This window comes from Capsella rubella, unplaced genomic scaffold (genome assembly GCF_000375325.1).
Source record: "Capsella rubella cultivar Monte Gargano unplaced genomic scaffold, Caprub1_0 scaffold_1, whole genome shotgun sequence".
NCBI lineage: Eukaryota > Viridiplantae > Streptophyta > Magnoliopsida > Brassicales > Brassicaceae > Capsella > Capsella rubella.
In genome coordinates this window covers 11218273-11231780 of record NW_006238923.1, presented here as the reverse complement: position 1 = coordinate 11231780, position 13508 = coordinate 11218273, and the positions used below count along the sequence as shown (strand labels likewise).

The following is a 13508-nucleotide window of genomic DNA, read 5'->3' as shown; positions in this document are numbered from 1 at the left end:
ATGGATTAGAAGATGTAGAATAATTTGTATTGCCGACGAATGGATTAACGTGGATGAGCGCATCAAGACATGTTACTAATCCCAAAACCTTAAGCGAAAAGCAATTATTCAATTTTATAAAGATACACTCTGACATAATGTATAATTTTTTCCTGAAATGACTGAAATATAAAAATTTGTATGATTCATCAAACGTATAGATTTGTATAACATCTTAGCATTTAAATGAATTATCTAGTCATATAATAGATTGGTCAAACATTAATACCTAAATTGATATTCTTGTAATTCTATTGTTGTGTATGGAAATGCAAATTGTTTAATTAGCCACCCATGATTATACATGGAATGAAGAAGACATGTGATGTTTAAAAACTACAACTATTGGGAATGATAATGTCCTTTTCCTAGTTAACCACTTCTGATCCGTGACAACCTAAAAGACTAAACACAGATGATAGACTTTCTAATATTTCCCCTTAATTACGCTTAATAACTTCTTAATATACATTTTCTAACCCCCCATAGTTTATTTGTAAAAGATGAAACAATGTATATAGAAAACATAAGATTATTTGTTTTATTTCCATGTTTTTTGTTTTCACAAACATATAGTCGTGTTCGTGTACTATGATTCAACTTGTCTCTTTTTATCAAAATTTTCGTGTTTAGTATGTTATATTAATATACGTATATGTACTTTAATTAACCTTTTGACATTTTTCGTCAAAAATTTCTCCTCTTTATTTCAAGTTCAAAGGCTGCGTCTATACCTTAGTCATCACAATTTTTCTTTACATATTGTTGCTTTTCCCCAAGTTTCAAATAAATATATATATTTTTTTTAATTTCGGGTGGAAAGTTTCAAATTAAGATGTATATCTAAAATAACTACATATTATTTTTAATTTTTAAAATTTCTGTTAATGATTTGTTTTTCTCGACAAAAATATGTTCCACCTAAATAATTAGAAGTAAATCATATAATACGAAGTTATCCATAATTTTATCATGATTTGTCTTTTAGGTTATAATGATTTATTCTTATATTATTAGGTAACCAAAAAACTTTGCCTTTGTTTGAAAAGTTAATAAACAGAAACGCATAAAGGCAATAAAGAGTGTTTATTTTTTTATACATATCCAACTCTTACGAGTATATTACCAAAAACAAAACAAAAAAAAGTCAAAAAATAAAACGGAACTTACTCCATGATCAACTCGATGATGATTCACGCGTGCACTCTCTACTTTAGTAGTTGGCACACTACGACGATACGAGATCATTTCTCAATTCTCACCAATTCTATTTTCAGAAAAAAATCGTCAAAACTACATAAAAGTGAATTATTCAAACAAAAAAAAACATTATGAAAATATTCACGAAATATTTTTCAAAAAATACAAATAAAATCCGGCCCACACTAACAATATTATCTCTTGGCTTTGGACCTATTCCGATTAAAGAAACCAAAGTTATAAATATCTATTGAGTCTTGAAAAGATATTTTCAAGATATAATTCACAGACTATGGTATTATGCAGTATTAGTTTTTGTGAAACTCCTAAAAAATACATTTGAAAATAAATAAATTTTCGTTCTATAAAAATTTAAACTTTCTATCACATATATTCAACTATACTAATCAGTTGTGATATACAACACATAAACTTGATTACAAAAATAAAATAAAAATACAACACATAAACTTAGTTGTTTGTCGTTTTAACAATCATCAATTACAAAAACGATATTAACTATTATGAAATCGATTTTAGTGTTTATGATACAAAAACGATAATAGTGTTTCTCGTTATTTTCTTACCGCTTTTAACTATTATAATATCGATTTTTTTTTAAATCCGTTTTATCGAATTAAACAAAAAACCAACCCAAATTCTGAAGAAAAATCTCAAATGAACTAGAAAAAATGAAAACAAACATGATAAATTCTCCAGAAAATTCTTTTATAAATAAACACATCTTAATACTATATAGTAAAAGGATAATACTTTTATCTCAACATATCAAAAAAAAATCTCCAAAAAAAAATTAATAATTAGAAACTCCTAGAGTTTGATACTTTCTGTACTCTTTCTCCTTTACGCCACTCTCCATCAAAACCCATCTCTCTTCTCTCCTCTTCTCTTCTCTCTCTATCTGTTATCAACAATGGCGACTCTGCAAGACATAGGAGTCTCAGCTCTGATCAACCTCTTCGGAGCCTTCATGTTTCTCATAGCATTCGCCGTCTTAAGAATCCAACCCATCAACGACAGAGTCTACTTCCCTAAATGGTACCTCTCCGGAGAAAGAAACAGTCCCCGTCGCTCCGACGGAACACTTGTCGGAAAATTCGTGAACCTAAACTACAAAACTTACTTCACTTTCCTTAAGTGGATGCCTCAAGCTATGAAGATGAGTGAATCAGAGATTATTCGTCACGCTGGTCTTGATTCTGCTATCTTCCTCAGAATTTACACTCTCGGGTATATTTATATATATATTCTCTTCTTCCTCTCGCAATTTGCAAAAATAAAAATCGAAACTTTATTTGAGATGTCAATTTCTCGAGAAAATGAAAGGAAATAAAAATCGAAACTTTATCGATAAAAATGAAAAAAGTTGATTACTAAAGCGATTTTTTTTTCTGAAAATTATAAGTACCCTTGATTACTAAATTAAGATTTGAATTCTCGAGGAAACAAAAAATTGATACTTTCGAGAAAATTTATGTTTTTTTTTTTTGTGTGGGTTCTTGTTCTTGGTGTTGTTCTGTCTGGGATTACTGTTTCTGTACTTGAATGTAAAATTCAAGAACGATTTTTTTTTTTTTTTTGGTTCAGAGTGACAAATTCGCGAAATTCACGGTTTTGAGAATCTTTTGTTAATCAGAAAGTATTGTACTTTATTCTCTAAGAAAAGAGTAAAGAATTGTACAGCTAAGTTTCAGATTTGTCTGCTGCTCTGTCCTCCACAGAGTAATAGAAGTTTCGTTGATATCACTGTTTCGTGTTTGTTTCCTTTGTGTGAAAAAGTCACTTTTTAGATTTCTTTTATTTTTCCCCCCGGGAAAGTTACTGTAATAATGAGAGAATCTGCTATTTTTTGTTGGTTTATGGCAGCTTGAAGATCTTTGGACCAGTAATGGTATTAGCGCTTGTTGTTCTTGTTCCAGTGAATGTATCAAGTGGAACACTTTTCTTCTTGAAGAAGGAACTTGTGGTCAGCAACATTGATAAGCTCTCGATATCAAATGTTCAGCCCAAATCTTCAAAGTGAGCTTAGTTTTGAAGTATTAATAATGAAAGGATGATGATTTTACTGGCTGAGATTGACATTTCTCTGTGTGTGTGTGTTTGTATTGTTTAGGTTCTTCTTCCATATTGGAGTAGAGTATCTATTCACGTTTTGGGCGTGTTTCATGCTCTACAGAGAATACAATAATGTTGCCATTATGCGTCTGCAATACTTAGCTTCACAGCGTAGGCGTCCAGAGCAGTTCACTGTAAGTGAAAGCTTCAAAATATCAAACATGTAAAAGTGTTAATTAGTTACAGTGGTATTTATAAGTATTTGTTTGAAAGGTCGTTGTCAGAAACGTTCCTGACATGCCCGGACACTCGATTCCTGATACTGTGGATCAGTTCTTCAAGACGAATCATCCTGAGCATTACCTCTGTCATCAGGTACTATTTTGTTTCGATATCATCAGTTGGATTGATAGAACGCATTACTTTGGTGAAGTGTTGTGATTGATGGATCGGAATTTCGTGTTTCAGGCAGTTTACAATGCGAACAAGTTTGCGAAGCTGGTGAAGGAAAGAGCAAAGCTGCAACGTTGGTTTGACTACTATGTGCTGAAGCATCAACGAAATCCGCACAAGATGCCTACTTGCAGAGTAAGTCTCTTCTCAGTCCTCGCCATTTATCTAACTTTTTGAGATGAAATGATGTTGATTTCGATGAACGGCTTTGGTTTTTTCAGATAGGTTTTCTTGGTTTATGGGGTAAAATGGTTGATTCCGTTGAGTACTACAAACAGCAAATCAAGGAGTTTGACCACAATGTAAGCCATTATGTTGATTTCAACTTACTGCTGAAACACAAACGCTTGAAACTGTTAACCTCATTTCATCGTTGGAATTCACCTGTTGATACAGATGTCTTTGGAGCGCCAAAAAGTTCTCCAGGACTCCAAACTGATGCTTCCTGTTGCATTTGTGTCATTTGATTCACGATGGGGTGCTGCTGTTTGTGCGCAGACGCAGCAGAGCAAGAATCCGACATTATGGCTAACGAGTAGCGCTCCAGAGCCTCGTGATATCTATTGGAAAAACCTTGCTATACCTTTTATCTCTTTGACCATCCGGAAACTCGTGATTGGTATCTCAGTCTTTGCCTTGGTCTTCTTCTACATGATTCCAATTGCTTTCGTGCAATCTCTTGCCAATTTAGAAGGTCTTGATAGAGTTGCACCTTTCCTTAGACCTATCACGAGATTGTAAGTCTGTCCATCTATCTTGGTTTTCACTACTTGGTAAGTTAGACCGCTGATTCCATCTCCTTGGTTTTTGTTGCAGGGATTTCATCAAGTCATTCTTACAGGGGTTTCTCCCCGGTCTTGCTCTGAAGATTTTCTTGTGGATTCTCCCATCAGTTCTACTGTTTATGTCAAAGATTGAGGGATACATTGCTTTATCTACACTTGAGCGTAGAGCTGCAGCAAAATACTATTACTTCATGTTAGTAAATGTGTTCTTGGGAAGTATCATTGCTGGAACCGCGTTTGAACAGCTACATTCTTTCCTTCACCAATCACCAACTCAGTAAACAATCTTTAACCTCTTTTTAACTCTCATAAGAATTCTAACTTTGAATTGAAACTCAAAATTTTAAATGCTCTTGTTATTGCGTTTATACAGGATTCCTCGAACTATTGGGGTATCCATACCGATGAAAGCTACATTCTTCATCACATACATAATGGTTGACGGGTGGGCTGGTATTGCGGGTGAGATTCTTCGGTTAAAGCCGCTAGTGATTTTCCACTTGAAGAACATGTTTCTTGTGAAAACTGAAGAAGATAGAGTGAGAGCAATGGACCCTGGTTTTGTCGATTTCAAGGAGACTATCCCATCTCTCCAGCTTTACTTCCTCTTGGGAATTGTCTACACCGCTGTTACTCCCATTCTTCTTCCCTTCATTCTCATATTCTTTGCCTTTGCTTACTTGGTCTATCGCCATCAGGTTCGTTTTAAGACTCATATCATCAGTATCGAGTCTTACCCTCGCCTAAATTTTGGGGTTTTCTTGATGGTCCTTTCTTGGTTTACAATGCAGATCATCAATGTTTACAATCAACAATATGAGAGCTGTGGAGCGTTTTGGCCGCATGTTCATGGTCGGATAGTCGCGAGCTTGTTGATATCTCAGCTTTTGCTTATGGGGCTTTTGGCTTCTAAAGAGGCAGTTGACTCAACGCCATTGCTTATCATCTTACCCATTCTCACACTTTCTTTCCACAAATACTGCAAACACCGCTTCGAACCTGCCTTCCGACAATACCCTCTCGAGGTAAAGGAATAACCTTTTCGAGGGCACATCAAAACAGAGAAAAAGTTTTGACTTCTCTAAGGAAAACCATTCCTTACAAAACCCTGCCTTTATCACCGTCTTCCTGAAAATGTTCAAGCTTTCTTATGAAAACCTGTGTTTTGGGTCTTACCGCAGGAAGCAATGGCGAAAGACAAGTTGGAGAAGGAAACAGAACCGATGTTGAACATGAAAGCTGATCTTGCAGATGCTTACTTGCACCCAATTTTCCACTCATTTGAGAAAGAAGTACCATTATCATCATCATCGTCATCGTCAACAGAAGAAGAGACTCACCAAGAAGAGACAGCCGAGGTAAGAGTCGACAAACATGAAATACACTCGTCTAGTCCTGTGACCGAGCTCGGCACTCCTTCCCATCACCATCATGTCTACAATTCCACTTCCCCATCTTCTCACTACGCTTCAGCTTATGAGCAGTCATCGTCTCAGTATGAATATCATTACAATACTCATCAGTACGAGGAGCATGAGTACCGTTACAATTGATCGTTAGACAGAAAACAAGAAAGGCATATAAATGTCGACAAAGGTGGCTTATGACTTATGAGTGTTAGTTAACTTAAACTACTCGTTTTAAAAAATTTAATTTAAAATCTTGTCTTTTTCGTCTAGGTTTTAGGTTATTTGTTAGCTGAGTCTCATAATTGTAAATTTTTTTTTTATAGTGGTGTGATTATTAATAATTTTTCTTACAACTTTAATAAATCCTATTTATTGGTCATTAAGAAATCTGTAATTAACAAAAATATATCATCATCAAGATATTGATTATTTAATTAAGTAGAGACACCTTTTGTAACGGAAAAACCTAACCCGGGAAAGAAATATCACTACAGAGAGAAAAGACAAAAGTGGATCATCTTGTCGATACAACTTTCTATTTCGTCCATACAAAATATCGTAAGCCAATTCCAATCACAAACATCGTTAATGAAGATGAAGAAGACTACGATGTGCCGTCTCTTAGAATCACATCCACGTCGTCGTCGTCTCCATATCCATGGCTACTCCTTTAGTCACTCCTCTCTTCTCTCCTTTAGCATTTTCCCCTTCAAGGAACCGCCTTTCGAGCTCCAAAATCAGATTCGTTTCCAAAAATGGGAGAATTCTCAATTCTAATGGTGCCCAGAAGCTAAAGCTATCAAATTTTCGTAAACCCGATGGAGTAAGTAAGAGGTTTCTTCAAATGGGTTCTGACAAAGATTTGAGCTTTGAGAGGAAAATCTCAGTTCAAGCTATGGATGGTGCTGGGACAGGAAACACATCAACGATCTCTCGTAACGTAAGCTTCACGATGAAGATGTTACGTTGTTTTGTTTAGTTACCTGTTTGCTCCTTAATATTATTTTATTTGCACACCAGGTGTTTGCGGTAACGCACTTGTTGGTCTCATTGGGGATTATACTTGCTGCTGACTATTTCTTGAAGCAGGCGTTTGTAGCAGCGTCTATTAAGTTCCCAAGTGCTTTGTTTGGGATGTTTTGTATCTTCTCTGTTCTTATGATTTTCGATTCGGTTGTTCCTGCTGCTGCCAATGGTTTGATGAATTTCTTCGAGCCTGCGTTTCTGTTTATCCAGAGATGGCTTCCTTTGTTCTATGTTCCTTCTCTTGTTGTTCTTCCTCTTTCCGTCAGAGATATCCCGGCTGCTTCTGGTGTCAAAATCTGCTACATTGTTGGTTTGTGCTTTCACTCAACACGCGACTCCAAGAACTTGATCTTCAAGTCTTATTCTTTGGTAGCTTTTATGTTCCTTTTGTACTGATCCAATGTCAATGTTGAATCGAATGTTTGTATAGCCGGTGGATGGTTGGCGTCTCTTTGTGTAGCAGGGTTCACAGCTATTGCAGTGAGAAAGATGGTGAAAACCGAAATGACGGAAGCTGAGCCTATGGCGAAACCACCTCCATTTTCAACACTTGAGCTATGGAGTTGGAGTGGAATCTTTGTTATTTCCTTTGTTGGTGCTCTGTTTTACCCTAATTCATTGGGAACAAGTGCAAGAACTTGTCTCCCTTTCCTTCTTTCTTCAACTGTTCTAGGTTACATTGTGGGTTCTGGGTAAACATCAAAACCCTTCCTTTCTACTCAGTTTTCAAGTCTCGCTCGGGGTTTTATTCTCATCGTCGATCTTTCTTTTTTCCAGGTTGCCATCATCTATCAAGAAAGTGTTCCATCCGATTATCTGTTGTGCGTTATCCGCAGTTCTTGCTGCTCTAGCTTTTGGGTATGCTTCAGGATCTGGACTTGATCCTGTTTTAGGTAAAGTCACCTTTATGATACAATCTAGAGAGACCTAAACAGAAATTGAAGGCCTTGATCTTCACTGTTCTTTAAATGGCGATACAGGAAACTACCTTACCAAAGTAGCATCGGATCCGGGTGCTGGTGACATCTTGATGGGATTTCTTGGCTCTGTCATTCTATCTTTTGCTTTCTCCATGTTCAAACAAAGAAAGGTAAAACAAACAACAAAAGCTTCTCAGCATTCTTGATATGTTGTACTTTAGAAACACTGATAACAATCTTGTTTGGTTTAATTGCCCCGTCTTTCTTCAGCTTGTCAAGAGGCACGCAGCTGAGATCTTCACATCTGTGATCGTTTCAACAGTATTCTCGCTCTACTCCACTGCGCTTGTTGGACGTTTAGTTGGATTAGAACCATCTTTAACAGTATCAATCCTACCTCGCTGCATCACTGTTGCATTAGCCCTTAGCATTGTATCACTCTTTGAAGGTATAAATGCTATTCTTATTCTTATTCTTATCCTCTCCCCCTAAAACATTAAGGATACATTCCTAACGAATTCTCTTGGACAATTCAGGGACCAATTCGTCTCTCACAGCAGCTGTAGTCGTTGTGACTGGTCTTATTGGCGCTAACTTTGTACAAGTTGTTCTTGACAAACTGCGTTTACGCGACCCAATTGCTCGGGGAATAGCAACTGCATCAAGGTGACTCCTTTACAAATGATCTTTCACATTTTGAATCACAAAATTAGGCAAAAATATATCATATGACATGAACTTTCTCATTTTGTGGCCAGTGCTCATGGACTTGGAACAGCAGCATTGTCAGCTAAGGAGCCAGAGGCTCTTCCCTTCTGTGCAATTGCTTATGCTCTCACCGGAATCTTCGGATCGTTATTGTGTTCTATTCCTGCCGTCCGGCAGAGTTTGCTGGCGGTCGTCGGCTGAAGAGTAATGACATGGCTATACGTGGTCAGAATCCGGCGAGTTATCTAAATGTGGGAGCAGTGTTTTCCTTGGATGTCAAATAAAGCTAAAAAAATGCTTGTATTTTTAATATTATTTTGTAAATGTTGTGAATGTGTAATGGAAACAAAAATATGTAAATTTTTATATATCAATCGAGAAGAAGAAAAACGTCTCAAAATCTCAGTTATCATAGTGATAAAATATTCAAATTAAAAAAGAAAAAGTGTGTTTCAAAAAAAAAAAAGAAAAAAGTAACCTAACTACAAATAAATTAGTCAAATGAAACAGATCCAACAAAGGTATAAAAAGGGGCAAAAGCGTAAATAAGAAAAGAGGATGACAAGAGCCAAAAGCTGCAATGGAAGGCGTTAAGCTAAACTCTCATTTGTCTGATTTCTCTACTCTCCACCACAAAACCCAAAAATGCTACTAATCCCAGTTTCTTCTTCTTCTTCTTCTTCGTCTTCGTCTATGTAAGTTTTCTCCTTTTCAACATTCAAATTCTCGTCTTTTAAACGATTATTACTAACATCCTTTTCTACTCTTTGTTGTAGCCTTCCTCAATCTTTCTTCAATTCTACTAATTATTCGTCGAACCATCATCACTCTCTGTTCCTCTCCAATCTCAGTTACCCGATTCCTCATGGTACATATCCTTCAATCTGTTGACTTTTTTTCAGTTTCACTAATCGAATTCGAAAAACTTTGATTTGGGTCTTGGATTATATCAAGCTGAGATCACGATTCTGTTCATGTGACTTCTTTAGGAAGTAGAAAGGTGAAGTCTTTGCGGCTCAGAGCCAATTTCTGGGAATCTATTCGATCTGGGTATTACGAAAGTTTCATACTTTACTTGATCATATGAGAAATTTAGGGCTGATACAACAACAAAACCATTGATTGATTGATTCTTGCAGGTTTGTGAAGAATAACAATAGTACCCAACTTGTGGAACCACCTTCTATAGTTGATGATGAAGAAGAGACTGAACCATTGTTGCCTGTGGAGTTTACTTTGGTTGAGAGGACTCTTCAAGATGGGTTGATTGAAGAGATTATATTTTCTTCAGGTGGTGAGATTGATGTGTATGATCTTCAAGGTCTTTGTGATAAGGTAGTTCAAAAAAACTTCTTCTTTTGCTCTCTCTATTTGAACACTCTCATCTTATGCATATATAAAAAAGGTGGGATGGCCACGGAGACCGTTAGTGAAACTAGCAGCAGCGTTGAAGAATAGTTATATGGTAGCTACGTTGCATTCTGTAATGAAGTCATCATCAGATTCAGTTTCAGATTCATCAGGTGCTTATAAATAAGTAACACTTTTCTTCAGTCACTATAAGCAACATATATTATATATACCAAGAGGATGTTTTGATGAACATCTTAGCGGATTTTGGAGAAGTTATTTGACACAGAAGGCGATAATGGCCAGAAGCAGAAGGAGAAGAAGCTTATTGGTATGGCACGTGCGACGTCGGATCATGCCTTTAATGCTACAATATGGGATGTTCTTGTTGATCCTGAATATCAGGTAACCAAAACAAGGAGATGGTTTTTGCTTTCCAAGCTGTGGATTGCTTTTTCCTTGATGTTAATTAGTGTCTTTGTTTTGTTTTCAGGGTCAAGGGCTAGGTAAAGCTCTTGTTGAAAAACTTGTAAGGGCTCTTCTTCAGAGAGATATTGGTAATATATCTCTTTTTGCAGATAGTCAAGGTAACAAATATCGAATCACCCTTATGCTCCTAATCTCCTATATTGTAATAAAAAATATGGATTTGTTTGTTCTTAGTTGTTAAGTATGTGTGATCCCTTTGTTGTAGTTGTGGACTTCTATCAGAACTTGGGGTTTGAAGCTGATCCAGAAGGCATTAAAGGCATGTTTTGGTACCCAAAGTAGTACTTGGTGATTGCAAGAGAAGGGGATTATTATTTGTTTGTATACCTTTTGTGCTTTCTTATATAAATCTATAAGGAAGTTTGAAACTGTGTAATTTGTAACTCATAGATTAATTTGTCTATTTGAGAATTCAACAGAGTATGATCAGTAGAAAGTAACTTGTTCCCTTCTTTACTTAGGTTGATGTTGATTCTTGGTTTCAATCTATTTGATGCTGTAAAATATAAAATTTTGGTGGATTGATAAAGGCCTTCTATAAACTGAACTGTTATTTTTGCTCTGCTATTAACTTCTCTACATTACAGGCTTTTCTTTTTATCTCCACACAAATTACAAACAAGCAAGACCGTCCTTTTCGCCAAGAAAATCCGCGGTATACAACGCATAAGAAAAGAAATAAGAAAAGAAGAAACTGCGGATGGATTTATCGACGCGTTCTATTTGGCATCTCTTTGTTTGTTTTAGGCTTTAGCAGCTTCAGCACGAGCAGTGGCTTTGTTGGCAATGAGCTGCTCGTAGAGATCTCTGATCTTCAATCCAACAATTGTTTGGAATAGACCAGTCCCGTTGTTGCTACCCGGGAAATCAGCATGCTTGAGCATTTGTTGAGTGACTTCACCATAGAATTTGGTCGACAGGTTGCTCAGATGACTCTCCACGTAAATCAGCTCATCCAGTCTATCAAATTGTCCATCCATCTCCAAAACCGATACCTAGGAGAAACAAAAAGAGAGACCGGAGCTAAGAAACTGAAATCATATGTAACAAGACTATGTGATTCCTCATGCATTTATCTATCTTACATTTTCATTGCTTTCTCAGAATCATTATGCAATATTACCTATGGAAACAGATAAATGAATGTACCTCATGGTCGAAGTAGGAATCAGGTTCGTAGTTGAACTTGATGCCAGGGTACGAGCAGGTGAGTTTGCGGCCGCAAGGGATCCAAGAAATGGTTGAACCTTCATCGAATAGGTAAACCGGGCTGAAGTACTTAACACCTTCCTTCATTATCAGTCTCACTCTCAACACTTTCCCTTCATTGTCATCTGGAATCAGCTGTGTAGGAAGCACTTCAATGACCGCATCAGCGTACTGCTTTTGCGGGTCTGTATAAGCCATTGATGCTTCGTTAAAACCAATCACGCAGAAAATGACAGGGGATCACACCAAGATATTAGAGTGTTACATACCAATGAATGCATCGAAGTCAGGCTTTCGTGCTTCGATACTTGCTTTGATGCTCTCCAAACTGTGACCTCTTTCAGCCATGTCCCTCTGTGATCATCAAGATTTGGTTTATACAATAATCAAAAACATTCGAGTAAATGGTATATTCAAAAGAAACGAACCTGAATTTTCCAAGCGAATTTGACTTCGTTGCTAATGTCTAAGTAGATACTGAAGTCAAGTAAGTCTCTTACTCTCTCATCAAACCTTCACAAGTAGAGAGATAAATATTATTATAAAAAAATTAATAAAACATTACAACTACCCAAAACTATATACTTAATGATTCGAATTAAACGGTGTCACACTACATGCATAGGTTCAAAGATCCATCTTTTAATATTCCGATACTGATTCTTACATAAAATCTATGTCGAAGATTCTTAACCATCCAAATTCCGACAAGATAAGAGACTTCCAAACTCGAAGATATGAATTTGTCTGAGAGACAAAACAGAGTATTTGTGGCTTACATTGGGTGAAGACCTTCGATGACAAGAATCTTAGGGGGCTGGATAAGCTCCGGCGCGTCAAGAAGTCCAGTGACATGGTTGTAAATCGGTTTCTCGACGGCGATACCATTCTTGAGAGCCTTGACTTGCTCATACATGAGATCAAAGTCATTGGCTCGTGGGTCTAGAGCGGTGACCTTTTGCTCTTTGCGACCATACCTGTCCAAGGAATGGTAATCATCAAGACAGATCACAGTGGTGGTGTCGCTGATGAGTGTGTTGGAGTCAGGGTTCCCGCCTTTCGGTGGCTTGGCAGCACCACCGAAGACGCTGGTGAGCCTCCGCATAAAGGTACTCTTACCGCAGCCAGAGTCGGCAGCGAGGCCGATCACGATGGTTTCTTGAGAGCAAGTGATGAGAGTGTTGAATCTACGGTTGGTTTGTGGTTGACGACGGTAGAGGAAGACTTGTTTGGAGGAGGAAGAAGAGGTTAAGAAATGAGTTGAATTGAGAGCTTGTGTTGAGTAGATGGTTGAGACAGCCATTGTTGTTAGTTGTTTTGGTTCCCTCTTCTTCTCCGCCCTAAGCTCTCTCTCTCTCTTTTGTTTGAGTGTTTTTTTTATGTGAGAGTCAGGTTGAGTGATGAGGATTTAGGATAGAATGAAAGAAAAATGTGGGTAACGATTTTTGATTTTATGGGTTATTGTGTGGTGATGTAAAGATGTGGTTTCTATAAAAAAAGGAAAATATAAAAAAGATGGGGAAAGAGAGAAATGAGAGGAGGACAATGGGTGTATAGGGGAAAACAGATGTCAAATTGCAAAGAAGAAAATGAAGTTTTGTTTTGGTTTAATGTGGGTTGTAAGATGATGAGTGGCTCATGTGTTTTGGGTTTTCTTGTAAGTAAAAAAATATGTAAGTTTGTAACTGTTGGTTTAGTTCTCTGTTTTTAAGATAATTGTTGATAAGATAAGTGGATTGTAGAACATTTCTAGCCAATGAAAATCCAAGCAACGTATTCTAATTACTTCATGAAGTGATAAACTAATAATTAACTTAGAACAATGAGTTTGGGAAAAATATGGA

The 13508-nt window shown here is 36.8% G+C and overlaps 4 protein-coding genes across 4 annotated transcripts; 3 read left to right on the top strand and 1 right to left on the bottom strand.

Moving 5' to 3' along the window:
* The first annotated feature begins 1963 nt into the window (after positions 1 to 1963).
* LOC17896730 (CSC1-like protein At1g32090) lies at positions 1964 to 6345 on the top strand. Its single transcript, XM_006303938.2, has 11 exons — positions 1964 to 2490; positions 3127 to 3279; positions 3374 to 3509; positions 3589 to 3690; positions 3784 to 3903; positions 3990 to 4070; positions 4165 to 4505; positions 4585 to 4830; positions 4927 to 5251; positions 5345 to 5578; positions 5735 to 6345. Exons 1-11 carry the CDS (start codon positions 2174 to 2176, stop codon positions 6104 to 6106), a joined length of 2427 nt encoding a protein of 808 aa, XP_006304000.1. The 5' UTR covers positions 1964 to 2173; the 3' UTR covers positions 6107 to 6345.
* A 201-nt stretch (positions 6346 to 6546) lies between these two features.
* LOC17896887 (plastidal glycolate/glycerate translocator 1, chloroplastic) lies at positions 6547 to 8820 on the top strand. The gene is made up of 8 exons (XM_006307200.2): positions 6547 to 6902; positions 6983 to 7298; positions 7419 to 7680; positions 7766 to 7881; positions 7969 to 8078; positions 8179 to 8356; positions 8445 to 8574; positions 8667 to 8820. Exons 1-8 carry the CDS (start codon positions 6621 to 6623, stop codon positions 8815 to 8817), a joined length of 1545 nt encoding a protein of 514 aa, XP_006307262.1. The 5' UTR covers positions 6547 to 6620; the 3' UTR covers positions 8818 to 8820.
* A 370-nt stretch (positions 8821 to 9190) lies between these two features.
* Positions 9191 to 11145, top strand: LOC17900932 (acetyltransferase NSI). The gene is made up of 8 exons (XM_006305529.2): positions 9191 to 9311; positions 9393 to 9484; positions 9606 to 9666; positions 9756 to 9951; positions 10022 to 10139; positions 10256 to 10371; positions 10460 to 10553; positions 10661 to 11145. Exons 1-8 carry the CDS (start codon positions 9262 to 9264, stop codon positions 10735 to 10737), a joined length of 804 nt encoding a protein of 267 aa, XP_006305591.2. The 5' UTR covers positions 9191 to 9261; the 3' UTR covers positions 10738 to 11145.
* On the bottom strand, positions 10994 to 13247 carry LOC17899097 (phosphoribulokinase, chloroplastic). The gene is made up of 5 exons (XM_006304931.2): positions 12444 to 13247; positions 12093 to 12177; positions 11934 to 12018; positions 11605 to 11849; positions 10994 to 11450 (listed from the first exon to the last, which is right to left on the bottom strand). The coding sequence occupies exons 1-5, from the start codon at positions 12965 to 12967 to the stop codon at positions 11199 to 11201; spliced, it is 1191 nt and encodes a 396-aa protein (XP_006304993.1). The 5' UTR covers positions 12968 to 13247; the 3' UTR covers positions 10994 to 11198.
* Between the last annotated feature and the right edge of the window lie 261 nt (positions 13248 to 13508).